The sequence below is a fragment of the Callospermophilus lateralis genome, chromosome 2 (genome assembly GCF_048772815.1).
Source record: "Callospermophilus lateralis isolate mCalLat2 chromosome 2, mCalLat2.hap1, whole genome shotgun sequence".
Taxonomy (NCBI): domain Eukaryota; kingdom Metazoa; phylum Chordata; class Mammalia; order Rodentia; family Sciuridae; genus Callospermophilus; species Callospermophilus lateralis.
In genome coordinates, this window is record NC_135306.1 from 167,408,067 (window position 1) to 167,424,379 (window position 16,313).

At 48.6% G+C, this 16,313-nt stretch overlaps 1 protein-coding gene across 1 annotated transcript in view; it reads right to left on the minus strand.

The window, feature by feature from the left end:
- Positions 1–16,313, minus strand: part of Ptpn5 (protein tyrosine phosphatase non-receptor type 5) — a 62,441-nt gene that overhangs the window by 2,414 nt on the left and 43,714 nt on the right. Inside the window, exons 4-12 of the mRNA XM_077108555.1 lie at positions 11,686–11,870; positions 11,051–11,158; positions 10,726–10,809; positions 10,054–10,295; positions 8,738–8,927; positions 6,309–6,393; positions 2,489–2,568; positions 2,189–2,326; positions 1,582–1,692 (exon numbers count right to left, since the gene is read on the minus strand). Of these exons, the coding sequence (XP_076964670.1) occupies positions 1,582–1,692; positions 2,189–2,326; positions 2,489–2,568; positions 6,309–6,393; positions 8,738–8,927; positions 10,054–10,295; positions 10,726–10,809; positions 11,051–11,158; positions 11,686–11,870 (1,223 nt within the window). The remainder of the gene's footprint in view (positions 1–1,581; positions 1,693–2,188; positions 2,327–2,488; positions 2,569–6,308; positions 6,394–8,737; positions 8,928–10,053; positions 10,296–10,725; positions 10,810–11,050; positions 11,159–11,685; positions 11,871–16,313) is intronic.

A 16,313-nucleotide genomic window follows, 5' to 3' on the forward strand; every position in this document is an offset into this window, starting at 1 on the left:
TTCCCCCTAGTTCTTAGCTTGGCAAATGAAATCTCTGGCATAGGCTCTACCCTTCCAGGCATATATGTCACCCTGTGTACTTGGATTGGATGCTCCTGAAAATGGTCTGTGGATAAAATATCTGTAGCACAGCACCTGGATGCGTCCACATGCCCACCAGCGCGTGCGCAAACACACACACACACACACACACACACACACACACACAGCTGTTTCTCTGCTGGGAATGCTTTTCCTGCTTGTCTGTCCTCAGTCAACTCTTACTCATCCTTTGAGTGTCCATTCAGCATCACTACTTCGGCATCTCCCTGAGCATGCCAGCTAGCAGAGAGTCCTTCTGCATTCTTATCTATCTCTAGCTATCTCTAGCTTCCTTATCACCTTCTGTGTGCTTCTTGAGCAGAGTTCAGGCTTTGGACAGCTGTATTCCCAGGATCCAACTCAAAACCAAGCGCAGAGCAGGAACTTTTAATGTTTATGGACAAAAATAAATACCCTCAAACCTCAGATGCCCTGTTTTTTTTCCTTGACCAGCCCCATGTCATTGAGAAGATGAGGCAGCCCCCAACCCTCTCATCTCAGTCTTTCTTTCTGGGAAATTTCTACTTGGAAAGCTGTTCCTCAGGTCCTTGGGTAACTTGGCTGTGTCAACTACTACAACCTCTGATCTTTACTCCCTGGCCCTTCATGCCCTACAGAAAGATCTATAGGAGCTGCTAAGGTGGGTACTCCCCTCTGGGGGCTAAGGTACCCCCTGACATCCCTTTACAGTGGAAGAGAGACAGCTCAGAGGGACAAGTTTCAGGCCTTGAGCTCACTTTCTGTGGCTGGACCCTGTGGCGGTCACCACTGATGGACTTCCCAGGTTGCTTGCAGATTGGGTGTCACCTTCTTGGTGCCTGCCTCACCTCTTCTTTCCTTCAGAGTAATTATTAATAGATTCTACTTCCCCCAAACTTGAATCTTATCGTTTCTCAAAACCAGAACTTATTAATCTCCCTGATTCCAAAGGAACAGTCTCTTCTGTTATGCTGATCCTGGAGGAAGTACAGCTCCAGGGTGGGAGGATGCCTTCCCCCACTCTGGGCTGTTTTGTGTTGCTCATATTTTGTGTAGCTTCCTTTTTCTTGACATTTTCTGTTAACCATGGAAGCGCCTGACCCCTGGTGGAGATATTGGGTATTACATACCAGAAGCCCAGCATCCCAGTTGATGTGATGTTTCTAGTTTGGATCTCAAAGTCATAATGAGCCTTTAGTTATAAGGACAATGCTGGAGGTTGCTGAATTCTCTCACCCAGTCTTGGCCTAGGGAGCATTTAAAGCTGAGCTAAAAGTCATTATGAATGGCAGCGTAGAGAATGAGCCCAACAGCATTAAATGCAACCACAGTTTGGGAAAGCAACGGGGTTTGGTCTGGCCTCTCCATTCACCACTCCCTCACCCTAGCTCATCAGTGAATTCTGGGAATGACAGAGACCTTTACATCAGCTACATCGTATTCTTGGGCCTTGTTCTCTGTGGAGTCCTCAATTAAACCCCCATCCCCCATCCTACCAGCCCAGCCCAGCCCCAGTCTCACCCTGAGGGAGATGAGTCGAAGCCGGTAATCCTCTGTGTGAATGACTTTCTGCACAGTGATCTCCACGCCGTCGTGCACCACCTGCTCCTCTGGCCAATACTCAGTGCATTTCTGCAGGGGCCCAGATCAGGTTTGGATATATCCCACCCCTAACCCTGCTTCCCTCTTATTCTCTTGCTATGATTCTTCAGAGCTGAGGAATATACAAGTTTGCTGTTAACATTGGGTGCAAACCTCAGCTTCATCATCTAAAAGCTAATTGTCTTCTCTGAGCCTCAGTTTCCCCATCTGAAAATGGAAATAATACCCATTTGAAAGACTTCTATGGGGGTTCAATTGAATGGGTTACTACTCCATATAGACATAGTCCTGGCAGCCTTGTACTTACGATCATGTGCACTGGAGTGGGAGAGACCAGGTCTAGGCTTTGTCTCTGAGTGTGTGGCACTGAGCAAATGATTTAACCTCACTGAGCCTCACATCTCCTCCTCTGGCCAGTGGAGCGAACACTACCAGTCTCACAAGATTGTCATAAGGATTAATATGAAAACAAGATGCTTGGTGTAGGGCACAAAAAAAGCAGACACTGGCAAAGTGGGGTCCCTACCTCGTTCATCTCCTCGATGTTGGTGATCATGACAATGATGGGCGTGTGCTCCTGCCACACCATGCGCCAGAAGTCAGCGATCGTGCTGACAATGGGTCCCTGTGTGGCGATGTATACCTTCTCCTCCCCACCGTAGCCCTGTGGCCAGCCAAGTCCAAGGTCAATGTCAGAGGCAGTGCTCTCAGGGTCCTGTCCCCATCCCAGGCTTTTCTGGGGTTTGCAGGATCCAGACTGGAGGATGGGGTCCCATCAGCTCAGGCCTCTCTTTCAGTGGGAGGCCATTGGGATGGGGCTACATACCCGGATGTAGTTGGCGTTGATGTAGGAACTCAGAGGATCGTCAGGGTCGGGCGAGGTGAGACACACTCTGCTATGAGGATCTGTGGGGGACAGGGGAGGCTATCCCATCTCTAGCTCACTTAACCCCCCTCATGGGTGCTGCTAGGGCCCACCGTTCCTGGTCTACTCCAAAGCACCACATTTTTTTCTGCGATCCTACAGTTCTTCCTTCTCCTGCACACTAGCAAAATGATGACCCATACTTGGTCCATTCAGGCAGGTGATGATCCAGGATGAAGAGGAGGACAGAGAAAGAGGCCCTGGGTCTCACCTCAATGCCTACCCTCTGCCTCTGAAGCTGCCCTGTACTCACTCGCACCTTGTATTCTGGAGTGAAGAGAGCTAGTTAAGGAAGGAATGGCCTGGGTACAGCGCCTGGGCAGCAGGCAGCAGCTGGAATACGAGAACACACTGTCACCGACTTCTCCGTGAGCTTATAAAGCACTTGGCCTTTCTAAGTCTTGGTTTTCTCATCTGTAACATGGGGGTAAGTATACCTCCTTCCTAGAGCTATTGGGAAAATAAATGAGAAAACAGAGGTGGAAGTGCTGAATAAACTATAAAATTCTTTGTAAATATAAGGGCTGTTAAGATTTGGGGGTAGAAAGCTGAGGAGAATACTGGGAGAAAAAGGTCAAGTTTCCCCTGTCTGAAATGAGACTGGAGGGTCTTTGTAGAGTTGTGAGCACAAAGGGTCTCCTCCCACAATCTTTTTACTTGTCAAATTCCATGGTAACAGATTCCCATAACATCTTGTTCTTCTTCCTGGAGTAGAATTTGTTTTGTTCCAGCCAGAGCCTCCCTGTATTGACTAGTCTTGAGAGGCTGGGATTGGGACGTTCTGTGGGGTGTGTAGGGAAGCTGGCTGGGGGCCTGGAGCATTGGGTCCCGGTTGTGCTTTGTCACCACCTCCTGTCTTGTCCCCTCTATGAATCTCAGTTTCTCCACTGCAATAGGGAGGGCTGGAAAGGCGCTGCCAGTGTGCATATTATGGGGCTCTCAAAGGCAGTGTGGGGGTGTCATTAAGAGACATGACTGAGCCAGAGAGCCTGGTCCAAATCCTGGCTCTATGACTTCCCAGCTTGTCAACATGGACCATTTACTTAACCTCTCCTGCCTTATCTACAACTGGGGATATCCTCCTTCTATAATGAACTCATTTATCTTGTAAAGGTTAAAGGATCTAACATTAATAAATGGAGCCTTTAGATCAGTAAGTAATGTGGGCCACAGGAGACACCACGAACTAGCTGCTCTTGGGACCATTTTTATAAGTTTTACCTTAACTGAGTGGATAGAAAGAAGAAAACCTGGAGCAGCAGGAGGGGATGTGCTTAAGTCCCCACCCGCCTCCAGCCCTTTGCTTGTCCCAGTCCACTCTCTGGATCTTGGTCAGTGTCTCGGGGGTGGGTAGATTTCATGGAGAGGGGCATAGAAGGTTGGCAGGAATGGAGAGGAATGAGGGTGAGCAGCAGAGGAGAGGAGCAGGAAGCTCTGCCTGGGCCATCTCCCTTCGTCCTAGCTGCACTTGCCCAGATTAGGTGCCAGAAAGACAGAAGTGGGCACCGTCCCCTCTGGTCAGATACCCAGGTCTTTGGTATTAAAGAACCACTGTGGCAATGATGGCCCTTATGGAGCACTGACTCTGCCTGGGGCTGTGCATGTGAGAAGGGACTCCTAAAGCAATAAGCCACTGTCCCTCCCACAAAGAAAGCACAGCGTTGGGAGGCAGACAAGTAGTGGCGTGTGAGCACTGGGGCTGTGGTAACAGCGGGGGCCTGGGTGGGTGGGTGAGTTTCCTGGCTGGAGTTGAAGGAACAGCAGAAAGAACAGGGAATCCTGTCCTGTCAGATACAAGTGCACACAGGGCCAAGGCTGGGATTGGTGAGAGATGTGGCTGGAGAGGAACCAGCTGCCAGAGTCTCATAAACTATGCTTAGAAAGGGTGACAATGACAGTGTTAAAGGAGGAGAAGGACATGGTTAGATTTGTTTTGCACCATTCTGATGGCAAGAGTAGAAGACAGACAGGAGAGAAGAATGTGGAGTCAGGAGACCAGTCAGGAAATTACTATGATGATCCAAGAAAGAAATATCAAAGGTCACAGGGCTGCCTGGCATGGCAGGGCTCTGTGGAGCATTTATGTCAATGCAGTCTATGTAAATGGCACCCCTTAGGACAGGGCAACATGGAAGCTCAAACTCCAAAAAGTCACTTTGTGGTGAGGATGGAGAGGGGAGCGAGATTTGAGAGACATTCATTCATTCATTCATTTATGCAGAATGTCTACTGTCTGTCAGGCACTATTTTGGTGCTTGGGACACCATGGTGATAAGAACAGAAATTGTGTCCCTGTATCTTGCTCTTAGTGATTCCTCCGACTGTCCATAGACCTCTCTCTCCTATTAGCCTGGGAGCTCCAAGTGCACAGAATCTGTGTCGTATTTGTGTCTGAATTCTTAGACCCCAGGCAGGGGCTCAGAAAACACAGATGAGAGAAGAAACCCCAGGGTGTTCTGCACCTAAGAGGGGGGCCTCTGCTAAGCTTGACCTGCCCTCTGTCCCCCAACCCAGTCTCTGAGGGTGAAGGATCTGTTCTTGCTGGACACAGATAAGATTCTCTGCTGGGCTGCCTTGGAAGCCTGGAGGCTCGGGCAGGGTTGGAGGTGGCTGGAACCTGTCAGCAATCCAGTGAGGACCACGTGGAGCACGGGCTGACTCCAGTGGCCATTCTGAGTAGCCGGCAAAGCCCTCCTCTCCACTCTGGGGTGCCCCCACCCTTCCTTCCAGGTAGAGCTGGGAAAGGGGAGGGAGAGATGAGGGAGGAGGTGGCAGCCCTGAGTAATGCATCCTGGCCATAAATGGTGCTTTGTTTAACCGGAACTACCTAGAGACTGTGTAACTATAGCAACCACAAGTCGATATTTTAAAAGTTAAAAATAAGTTATGACATCTTACATGTTGTTGGAGATGCTGACAGCGAAACCGCTTTTTTAAAGCTTCACTACTCTACAAACTCAGTGGAGTAGGTTTTGGGGGCTCCACTTTCAACAAGTTACCCCCAGGTTAGCCCAGGTGCCTGGGGCCAGACACCTGGCCCCAATCCCTGTAGTAGACAGCCAGGGGTTTGATGAAAGTTATCTGAAAATGGTGCCACGGGGAGGAAACTGGAATGCACCCCCAAAGGAGAACCCCCTTCTCAGACCTTCCAGGGGACTGCTCCGGGCAGATCCGCTTGGATGCACGGTGTGATGGGACCTCACGACTTGACAGGGGCAACTCATTCCCCTGTGGGGTGGCTCTACCTGATGGAGAACTGACAATCTGATCAAATGGAACAGGAGGTAGATGAAGAGTCCAATTCTGGGGTCACCAAACTCAGCTCTGTACTTCCCAGCTATGTGACTGTGGATGAGCCACTTAGCCTCTCTGAGCCTTAATGTCCTCTCCTTAAAACCTGCCCATTCTGAAGAGAGAAGAGGATGGGGAAACACTTTTCAGTCACTCTATACTATCTAGGAGCCGCCCTTTGTCTCTGGGTTTCTACAGAGCCCAGCACAACCTCGGCCAGGCCAGGCAAGGGCCAGGCCAAGGGCTGTGTGAGAAAATGAACTGACCTTGGCCTCCTGCTAGGGAGGCTTTCCCTTCACTGGTCACCCCAGCCCTCCATCTGTGCCCTCCAGGGATGAGTGTCCTGCCACCCTGGAGGCCCAGTTCTGGGCTTAAGTCTTCCCGGGTGAGGGTGAGCCTGTCCCGTACCCCTAGGGCAATGACTACTCACTGGGAAGGATGGTTTTGTAGCGGTTCTTCCGCACCAGCCCAGGGATGTCGTACTCTTTTGGATCCACAAAGTTCATGGGGATTTCCTGCAGGAGAAGGACATGGGGGTGTGAGCAGCTGTGGGCTGGCTCTTGAAAATGTTCTAACCAGGTGCTGCTTGCCCTCAAGTTTTGTCGGGCTACCTTAAGTGCACTCATTCATTCAACAAACATTTACTGTTAAATGAGTTAGTACTCGTAGGGCATTTAGGATAGTGAATGGCACACACCAAGAGCATGACATATATTATAACTAGTGTTTATTGAGGGCCACCCTGGCACATGGCAAACGCTCAGCAAGTGATGAATAAATGAAGAACAAGACCGAAGTGACAAGGCCAATCGCTGCATTCTTCCATGTTCTCTGTGCAACAGCGAAACCAGTGGCTTCACCGAATTATGTGCCCACCCTAGGCGTCCCTGCCTAGAACCTTGGTGGTGCTGCTTTCCTGCTACACCTGCCCCACCCTCATCTCCGCATGCATCTATCTGAAAGGCCAAGGCCTCTGAGAAGCCTCCTGAGTCTGCAGCAGAAGGGGTCTTCTGCCGAGCCCCCAGGACTGTGTGTGCCCCTCCACCTGTCCTGTGTCCAGAGCTCCATGTCTGCCCTTTGCTCCTGGCATGCAAAGTCTCTCTGTATCTGGCCCTTCTTGACCTCCAGTTGTGCCCGTGTCTTTGTGGCTATGACCATGCCATTCACAGTCCTGCCTCCAGGTCTGAGCTTGTGGCATTCGGCTCACTGGGAGCACTGGTCTCACCCTCCATCTCTCCAAATCATTCCAATACCTTAAGGTTCACCCCAGCTCCACCTCCCTAAGATGTCCTCTGGGATGTTTCTCCAGTGCCTCTTGCCCCTGCGCTCCCTTCTGATCTGTCCACACGGTTTACCACCTGAACACAGTGTCCCATTGTTTGTTGTTTCTCTGCACATTATATGGGCTGTTGTAAAACGCAGATCATGATGCCTTCCAGGGTTGTGAGAATCCAAAGGAAACAAAAGCACACACGTGCAAAACTACCCATGGAGAGGGTGCTCAGCCCATGTTCCTTGCTCTCTGGCAAAAATCTACAATACTCAGGCTGGCGACATAGCTCAGTTGGTAGAGTGCTTGCCTTACATGCACAAGGCCCTGGCTTCAATCTCCAGCAACTGCCCCCGCCCCCTCCCTCCAAAAAAAAAAAAAAAAACCCCAAAAAACAAAACCCAACAAACAAACAAACAACAACAAAGACCTACAATACTCCATTTAACAGAAAAGGACATGGTGGATGGAAGCTATTTCTTCAAGGGGAGAAGGTGGTGGTGGGAGCCTGGAGTGGGAGCTGAGGCTGGCTGTCAAGAAAGCCTTTCCAGAGGCATCAGGTGGAGAAAGATGTGAGGAGGAAATAGGGATGGGGACGCAGGCACAGGGCAGCTGGCCCAACTGTAAGTGCACAGTCCCTGCAGGGGTGGGATGGGGCTGGAGCACAGGCTGGGAAAGGAGGTGGGGATAGATCAAAGCAGGCGGACCCATTTCTTCTGCAGGGTGTCAAGTTCTGGAGAACCTGGAGCAGTGGGTCTGAGGGTGCTGGTGGGTGAGTCATCTGATTGATGAAGTTGATGGAGGAAGTGGGCTTCTGAGCCTCAGCCCCTTTCTTCTTCCTCCTCTTGGAGGCCTCCTGCCAAGAAAGAATGATGGAGGCACCCCATGGGGCAAGACCCACCATGGGCCAGCACTGCCTCAGAGGTGGGAAGTTCGTGTGATTCTGGGGCTTGGAATCAGGAAGCTTACTTTTGCTGTACCTTGTGCAGCCCCATTTCAAACCTACCCTTTCTGCCGTAAAGGTGTCACTGTGACCTGCCATGTTTTAGCTCTTTACTGGCTGTGCGCTCAGGCAGGTGAACAGGGCTGTCATTGATTGGACCCCTCAAAGTCCAACAGCCAGAGGCTGTTGCAGAGGCTGCAGGAGGAGATTAGGACCTAAGCTAGAGCCTTAGGGGTGGCAAGAAGGGGAGGGGACTGGAGAGATGTCAAGACAATGTACAATGCTTAGGGATGTCAGGCAGGAGGAGGGGGGGAAGACAGGAGGAGAGGAAGTTCAGCTTTCTGTGGCTTTCAGAGCAGAGACCTGGCAAAGACCTAGGAACACCACAGCATGCCAATCACCCAGCTGGCTACTTTGCACATAGTGATTAATCTCCATAATCCTATCATTTCATCCCATTTTCCAGATGAGGACACAGAGGCTCAGAGAAAAATCAGTTGGCCCAAGGTGGCAGGAGAGCTGAGAATGAGGTGGTGCTCATTGCTCCAGATGCCAAGTCTGGGCACTACCCACAACCTGGCTGGCTGGATGAGTGACATGAGTGGAGAGTCCACCTACAGAGGGTGGCAGGCACAAGGGGACTCACAAAGAATTCGGCCTGTAGCAGGAAAGGGTCCAGGGCCTTTTCATGGAGCTCCTCTGCTCGGAGGACGCGGGAGGCACTGAGCAGGTACTCGTGGGCTGACTCCTCACGTGGGGACACGAGGTAGCCGAAGCCTTCCTCATTGCAGCCCGGGGTGCACATGTCCAAGGTCAGGGAGACATTGGAGCCCCTCCTGGAAGGACCGAGAAGGAGGAAATGAATCTTGGGAAGGGACAGGCTTTAGCTGGGATCCTTGGGCCTCAGAGGGGAGGGTGGGGGGTTATGGGGGACAGGGAGGGATATGGGAAAAGGAGTGGGAGTGTGGCAAGACCCTGTCATAGGAGCGTGAGACTCAGTCCTGAGGTGAAGTCCTGCACCCCTCTCTCCTGCCTCCTGCAGCAGAGCAACTGGGTGGGCGTTTGGGGCCTCAGATTCCATCCAAAGCAACCCAACGCGGCCCTCCCCTGGGCTCACCTCTGTCCCAGCTGGAGGCAGTTTCATCCTATGGCCCCTAAGCAGCCCCCAGAGTAGACACCTGCCTAGGTCAGAGGAGCAGGGCTCGAGCCTAAGATGGCTCCAAACCTCTGCAACTCAGCTCTGGGCCCAGTCCTGACCGAGGCTGCCGGTGGGTCAAGAAGGCATCCTCCAGGAGAGGTCAGGACCCTCAGGAAAGGAGGACCCAGGGGCAGCTCAGTGGCAGCAAGGATAAACTTCATGTGTCCAGTGAACCACAAAACAGAAAGGACCCCCTCTACACAGAGATGGAAAGTGAGTCCTTATGAGGGGACCAGAGACGCCGGGGCTCTCATGGTGGCAGAGATGAAACAAAAAGCTGGGCTTCCTGCCTCTTCATCCAGCGCTCTTTCTCTGACGTCGTGGGGGTAACTCAGTGGTGAGACCTGGCTTACGCAGTTAGGGTCAGAGAAGAGGATTTCACTCCTCCAAAGTGCTCCGCAGAATACTGAGACACTTTAGAAAAGGGTTCTGTGGCCAGGTGACTTTGGAAATGCCCACACACTGTCTCCTTGCTGATTTACAATGAGCACAGGTACACTAAAGGCCCTGACGAGTCCTGCAGTAAGGAAAGCTACCGGAACTTCCTTGAGCAAAGGAGAGTATACACATGTGCACACCGGCAGATGCCTAGGTGTGCTTGTGTAATAGCACTATATATAGATTTTTTTACACCTGAAGATCATGTATCTACACTGGCTGTGCTGTGACAGCAGCTCTCTCCTGGGCTGTCCGAGTCTACCCTTTGGAATGGGAGCTGAAGGCATGAGGGCCCGTCAAGCCCACCCCTCCTCCACCCCTCCCACCTCTCCTGCAGACCCATGGACTTGACGGTCAGTGAGGCAGGGTCAGCCTCAGGCTTGATGTCCATCACGCAGTCAAACACAGGAGTCTCCGGCACTGGATCCAGGTCCAGGAAGTCATCCTCGACTTTCTCCTCCATCCACTCTGAGTAGGTAAAGGAGGGCTGGCGGCTCACAGATTGGCGCCTGTCCTCTGGGGGCACCGGGGTGGGTGGCTCTGGGGGAGCTTTTAGGAGGTGCCACACCTGGTTGAGAATATAGGGCTTAATGGACCTAGAACCATGCCAGCCGTGGTGTCCTGGGGTGACCACAGGATTGGGCCCTCTGTCCCTCCATGTATCCAGAGCAGCCATGCTCTCCTGGGAGCTCTCTATGAGGAACTCTGATCTTCTAGATGGGAGTTTCCTCCATCTACTCTCCCTCCCTGTCCTCCGGGGTTCTGGGAGCCTCCCTGCCTCAGCCCCTTTCCCCAGCCCAGATGGCTGCAAGCCAATTTCTAGGAAGAAGGCATCTCTTGCCCCAGGCCAGGCATCCTGGCCAAGGGAGACAGATACATGTCCTTGTCCTACCCAGCACCCAGGACGTCTAGTCTGTAGGTCAGATGGGAGCTGGTGAGAAGCAGGACCTCAGGGCCAGAGGAGGAAAGCACTGAGGTTGGGGCAGGGGGCACCTTACCAGGGTGGTGACGAGGACCAGGCCCACGGACAGGGAGACCAGCAGCAGACTGGGGACTCCCGAGGTCCCTGCGCCCAGCCAGGCCTGGGGAACATTAAACAAACAGGTCAGGGTGGTGGTGAGGGCAGAGTTCTTGTCTATTCCAAGGGTGACAAAACTGAGGCTCTAAAAAGCACCTCTGGGGTCTGAGGTGGGGAGCAGGCAGAACTTCAGGGGCTTGGAAACATCTCCTGAACTCAGAGAAGCCCCACTCAGGAGCTGGGGAGGGTGGACTGGAGGCCCCTAACACATCCCCCCACCCCGAGGTTCCCCAGAGCTTACTCACCGCGGGTCCCAGCTGTTTCAGGAGTGTGAGCGAGGAGAGGATGACCTCTGTGGCATTCTGCAACCAGATGTGGCCGTAGCCGCTGAACCAGAGTACCCCACAGGCAAGCTGGGGCATCGGGGGATCAGGCTGAGTTCAGAGCCCGGGCTCGTTGCCCCCACATTCTCAGCCTCACCCTCAATCTGGATCCCCAAGGAGGTTCCTGAACCTTTCAGGTCCAGATGAGGTAGCTGAGGGAAGGGCCCAAGTGCTGTGTACCCAGAGGAGAGATTTCAGGACTCTCCTTGGAGAAAAGCTGACTAAAAGCAGGGACGACCCCACAGGTACATACATAAAAAGGGAAGCCTCCCAGAAAGGCCTCCACAGACTGGAAGGAAGTCCTCAGGATCAGGGGGTCAAGGGTCTGGGGGGCCCTGCAGTCCTGATCCTTGAGTGAGGGAAGACAGGTTGTGAGGGGCCGATCTCCTGAAGCTGCAGCAGAATTCCTGCCCTCCCCTCACATGATCTTCAGGACTTGAAGTTACCCAGGGCCCCTCTTCTTTGTCTCCCCAGGTAGCTATCTTGGGGAGGAAGTGGAAGGCTGTCCCTCAACCCACCCGCTCTCCAGGTCCCCATGAGGCCTGTGACACCCTTACCAGGAACTGTGAGGCAGCGAACAGGCACAGGCTGCTCCTGACAGTGAGGGAGTGGCTCCCGGTGCCTTGAGGTGGTGGTTTCTGAGCTGGCTCTGAGGGTGGTGGGGGCGGTGGCATCTCTCTCTGCACATTGGGGAGCCCTCTGGCCTCGTCCAGCGCCTCCATCACTACCGGCTGGGGGAGACCTGTGCAAGGTGGGACACGCAGGCCAATTACACCAGGCCCTGCCTGTGCACAGGGTTCTGCTGACCCACGGTGGACAGTTCCTTCTGGAGTTGCTGTGGCTTCCTCCCAATCCGGGATCAGTCAGCGTGGCTCCTCTTCCAGCAGTCACCCTCGATTAGCAAAGCAATATTCACCTACCTTCGTCAGAAAGAGCTAAGTGTGGGTGGACAAATTATTTCTCTTTTATTTCTCCAGTAACAGAGTTAAAATGGCAGGAGGTTTTTTTAGAGTTAATATCGTTGTATTTACGCAGCTTCATTCTTTTCCATTTCTTAAGGAAACAAAAAACAACCACCTCAAACTCGATTAAAAAAGAAAGAAAGAAAAAAAGAAAGAAAAAAAAAAAAAGACACAGCATAACCAGGCCGTGACCCTGAACAACCCACCTACGCCTGCTCTCTGGAGTTTTGTTTTTCGTGGTCTGTGTCCTGACTGGGGCTGAAAGCTGGACTGTTAAGATCACAGCCACGTGCCTCCCCCACCTTGGGACCCCCACACTGAGAGGGGGTGGGCAATCTGGGGGGTGTGGAAGAAAATCTTGGTGTAGTAAGATCGATACCACATGTTGGGGTCGAGCTCAGGGTCTGTCCGTGGTTGGTGTGGCCTCAGGAGAGTCACTTCCCTTTCGAATCTCAGTTTCCCCACCTGGAAAGTGGGGGAGGGGCTCAACCCCTGTTTTTCTAATTGTGCTTTTTGGAGCTCCAGGGTTTCCTGGGTGCAGCAGGGGCTGTTACCGAGTGCCTGGAGTTCCTATGCCTGGGTCTCAGCATGGAAGCTATCCCTGTTCCCATTCCATATGCTGGGCTTCTGGTACGATGACTTCAACAGTTCTGCTAACACATCCGACCACCACTGGCTACTCCAGTGCTATCCATCCTGGTGAATCCACATCTTGGAGGTCCCCACCCAAACTCATGCCTCAGTTTACCATCCAGAAGGGCAAGACCAACAAAACGGATGTGTACGGCTTGTTAGCTGGGATGGAGCTGCCCACACATCACTGTGCAGATGGGACAATGGACTTCTTTTCTGGCTGGGATACAACAGAACCAGAGGAGACCAACACAGCTGTTTGTGCATATGCCTCCTCACTCACGCCACAAATACTTCCTGAGCCTCTCACAGCCCAGGATCAACAGCACAGCCCTGATCCTGGGATACACCCGTGTGAACGTAATAGGTTCCCCCTTTCCAGCTGGTTCCTCTTTTTAAAAAAATTTGTTTTAACTAGTTATAACATGAAAGTCAGATGCACTTTGATACATCATATGTAATGGAGTATAATATCTCATTCTTCTGGTTGTACATGATGTAGAATCACACTGGTCGTACAATTATATATGTACACAGGGTAATAATGTCTGATTCATTCTACTATCCTTCCTATCCCATACCTCCTCCCTTCACTCCCTCTACCTAATCTAAAATAACTCTATTCTTCCCTAGCCCTGCCCCCATTGTGAATTAGCATCTGCATATAAGAGAAAACATTCGCTTTTGTTTTTTTTGGGATTGGCTTATTTCACTTAGCATGATATTCTCCAGCTCCATGTGTTTACTGGCCAAAGCCATAATTTCATTCTTCTTTAAGGCTGACTAATATTCTACCATTCATATATGTGTGTGTAATATATATAATATATACTGTATCTATATATCTATATATTTTTTTAATCCATTCATTTGTTGAAGGGCACCTAGGTTGGTTCCATAGTTTGGCTATTGTGAATTGAGCTGCTATAAACATTGATGTGGCTGCATACTATAATATGCTGATTTTAAGTCCTTTGGGTATAAACCGAGAAGTGGGATAGCTGGGTCAAATGGTGGTTCCATTCCAAGCTCTCTAAGGAATCTCCATACCAATTTTCATAATGATTGCTCCAATTTGCATTCCCACCAGCAATGTATGAGTGCACCTTTTCTCCCACATCATTGCCAAAATTCATTGTTGTTTGTATTCTTGATAATTGCCATTCTGATTTATTGTATTTCTCTGTGAAGTATCTGTTCATTCCTTAGCCCATTTATTGACTGGATTATTTATTGTTTTTGGTGTTAAGTTTTTTGAGTTCTTTATATATCCTGGAGATTAATGCTCTATCTAAGGTGTGTGTGGTAAACATTTTCTCCTATTCTTTAGGCTCTCCCTTCACATTATTGATTGTTTCTTTTGTGGAGAAGTTTTTTAGTTTGAAATCTGTCCAATTTATTGATCCTTTATTTTACTTCTTGCACTTTAGGAATCTCATTAAGGAAGTCAGATCCTACACTCACATGGTGATGATTTGGGCCTACTTTTTCTTCTGTTAGGCGCAGGACCTCTGGTCTAGTGCCTAAGTCTTTGGTCCACTTTGAGTTGAGTTTCATGCAGGGTGAGAGATAGGGGTTTAATTTCATTTTGTTACATGGATTTCCAATTTTCCCAGTACCATTTATTAAATAGTCCATCTTTTTCTCCAGTGAATGTTTTTGGAATCTTTTTCTAGTATGAGATAACTGTATTTATGCAGGTTTGTCTCTGTGTCTTCTATTTTGTACCATTGGTCTATGTGTCTGTATTAGTGCCAATATCATGCTTATTTTGATACTATGGCTCTTTAGTACAGTTTAAGGTCTGGTATTGTGATACCTCCTTCTTTATTCTTATTGCTAAAGATTGCTTTGGCTATTCTGGGTTTTTAATTTTTCCAAATGAATTTCATGATTGCTTTTTCTAGTTCTATGAAGAATGTCATTGGGATTTTAATTAAAATTGCATTAAATCTGTATAATGCTTATGGTAGTATGGCCATTTTGACAATATTAATTCTGCCTATCCAGGAGCATGGGAGATCTTTCCATCTTCTAAGGTCTTCTTCAATTTCTTTCTTTAGTGTTTTGTAATTTTCATTGTAGAGGTCTTTTATCTCTTTTGTTAGATTGAGTCCCAGGTATTTTATTTTTTGAAGCTATTGCAAATGGGGTAGTTTTTCTAATTTCTCTTTCAGTAGATTCATCACTGATGTATAGAAACACGTTTATGGGTGTTGATTTTATAACCTGCTTCTTTGCTGAACTCATTTAGGAGTTTTGAAAGTTTTCTGGTGGAATATTTTGGCTCTTTGAAATATAGAATCATGTCATCAGAAAATAGTGATAGTTTAAGTTCTTCTTTTCCTATTTGTATCCCTTTAATTTCTTTCTCCTGTATAATTCCCCTGGCTAGAGTTTCAAGGACAATATTGAGTAGTAGCAGTAAAAGAGGGCATCTTTGTCTTGTTCCAGTTTTTAGAAGGAATTCTTTCAATTTTTCTCCTTTTAGAATGATGTTAGCCTTGGGTTTGGCATATATAGCTTTTATGAAGTTGAGGTATATCCCTACTAACCCTAGTTTTTTCAGTGTTTTGTACATGAGGAAGTGCTGTATTTTGTCAAATGCTTTTTCTGAATCTACTGAGAAGATCATATATTCTTGTTTTAAGTCTATCGATGTAATGAATTATACTTATTGATTTCTATATGTTGAACCAACCTTTCATCCCTGGGATGACCATACTTGATCGTGGTGCACTATCTTTTAAATATGGCTTTGTATGCAGTTTGCCAGAATTTTATTGAGAATTTTTGCATCTATGTTCATCAGGGATATTTTTCTTAAGTTTTCTTTCTTTGATGTGTCTTTGTCTGGTTTTGGTATCAAGGTGAGATTAGCCTCATAGAATGAGTTTGGAAGGATTCGCTCCATTTCTATTTCATGGAATACTTTGAGGAGTATTGGTGTTAATTATTCTTTGAAAGTCTTATAGAACTTAGCTGAGAATCCATCTGGTCCTGGGCTTTTCTTTATTGGTAGGCTTTTGATGGTGTTTTCTATTTCATTACTTGTAATTGATCTGTTTAAATTGTGTGTATGATTCAGTTTGGGTAGGTCATCTCTAGAAATCTGTAGATGTCTTCAAGGTTTTCTATTTTATTGGAGTATAAATTTTCAAAATAGTTTCTAATTATCTTCTTATTTCAGTCATGTCCATTGTGATATTTCCTTTTTTAATCACATTTTTTCAGTAATTTTGGTTTTCTCTCTTTTTCTCTTTGTTAGCATGGCTAGGGGTTTATTTTATTTATTTTTCCAAATAACCAGTTTTGTATTGTCAAGTTTTTCAGTTTCATTGATTTTAACTGTGATTTTAATTATTTCCTGTCTTCTACTGTTTATGGTGTTGATTTTACTTCTTTTTTGAGTTGTAATGTTAGGTCATTTATTTGTTGACTTTTTATTCTTTCAATGAATGAGCTCAATGCAATGAACTTTCCTCTTAGCCCTGCCTTTAAGATGTCCCAAAGATTTTGATATGTTGTACACTATTCTTATTTACCTCTAAGTATTTTTAAATTTCATCTCTGATTTCTTCATTTTCCAT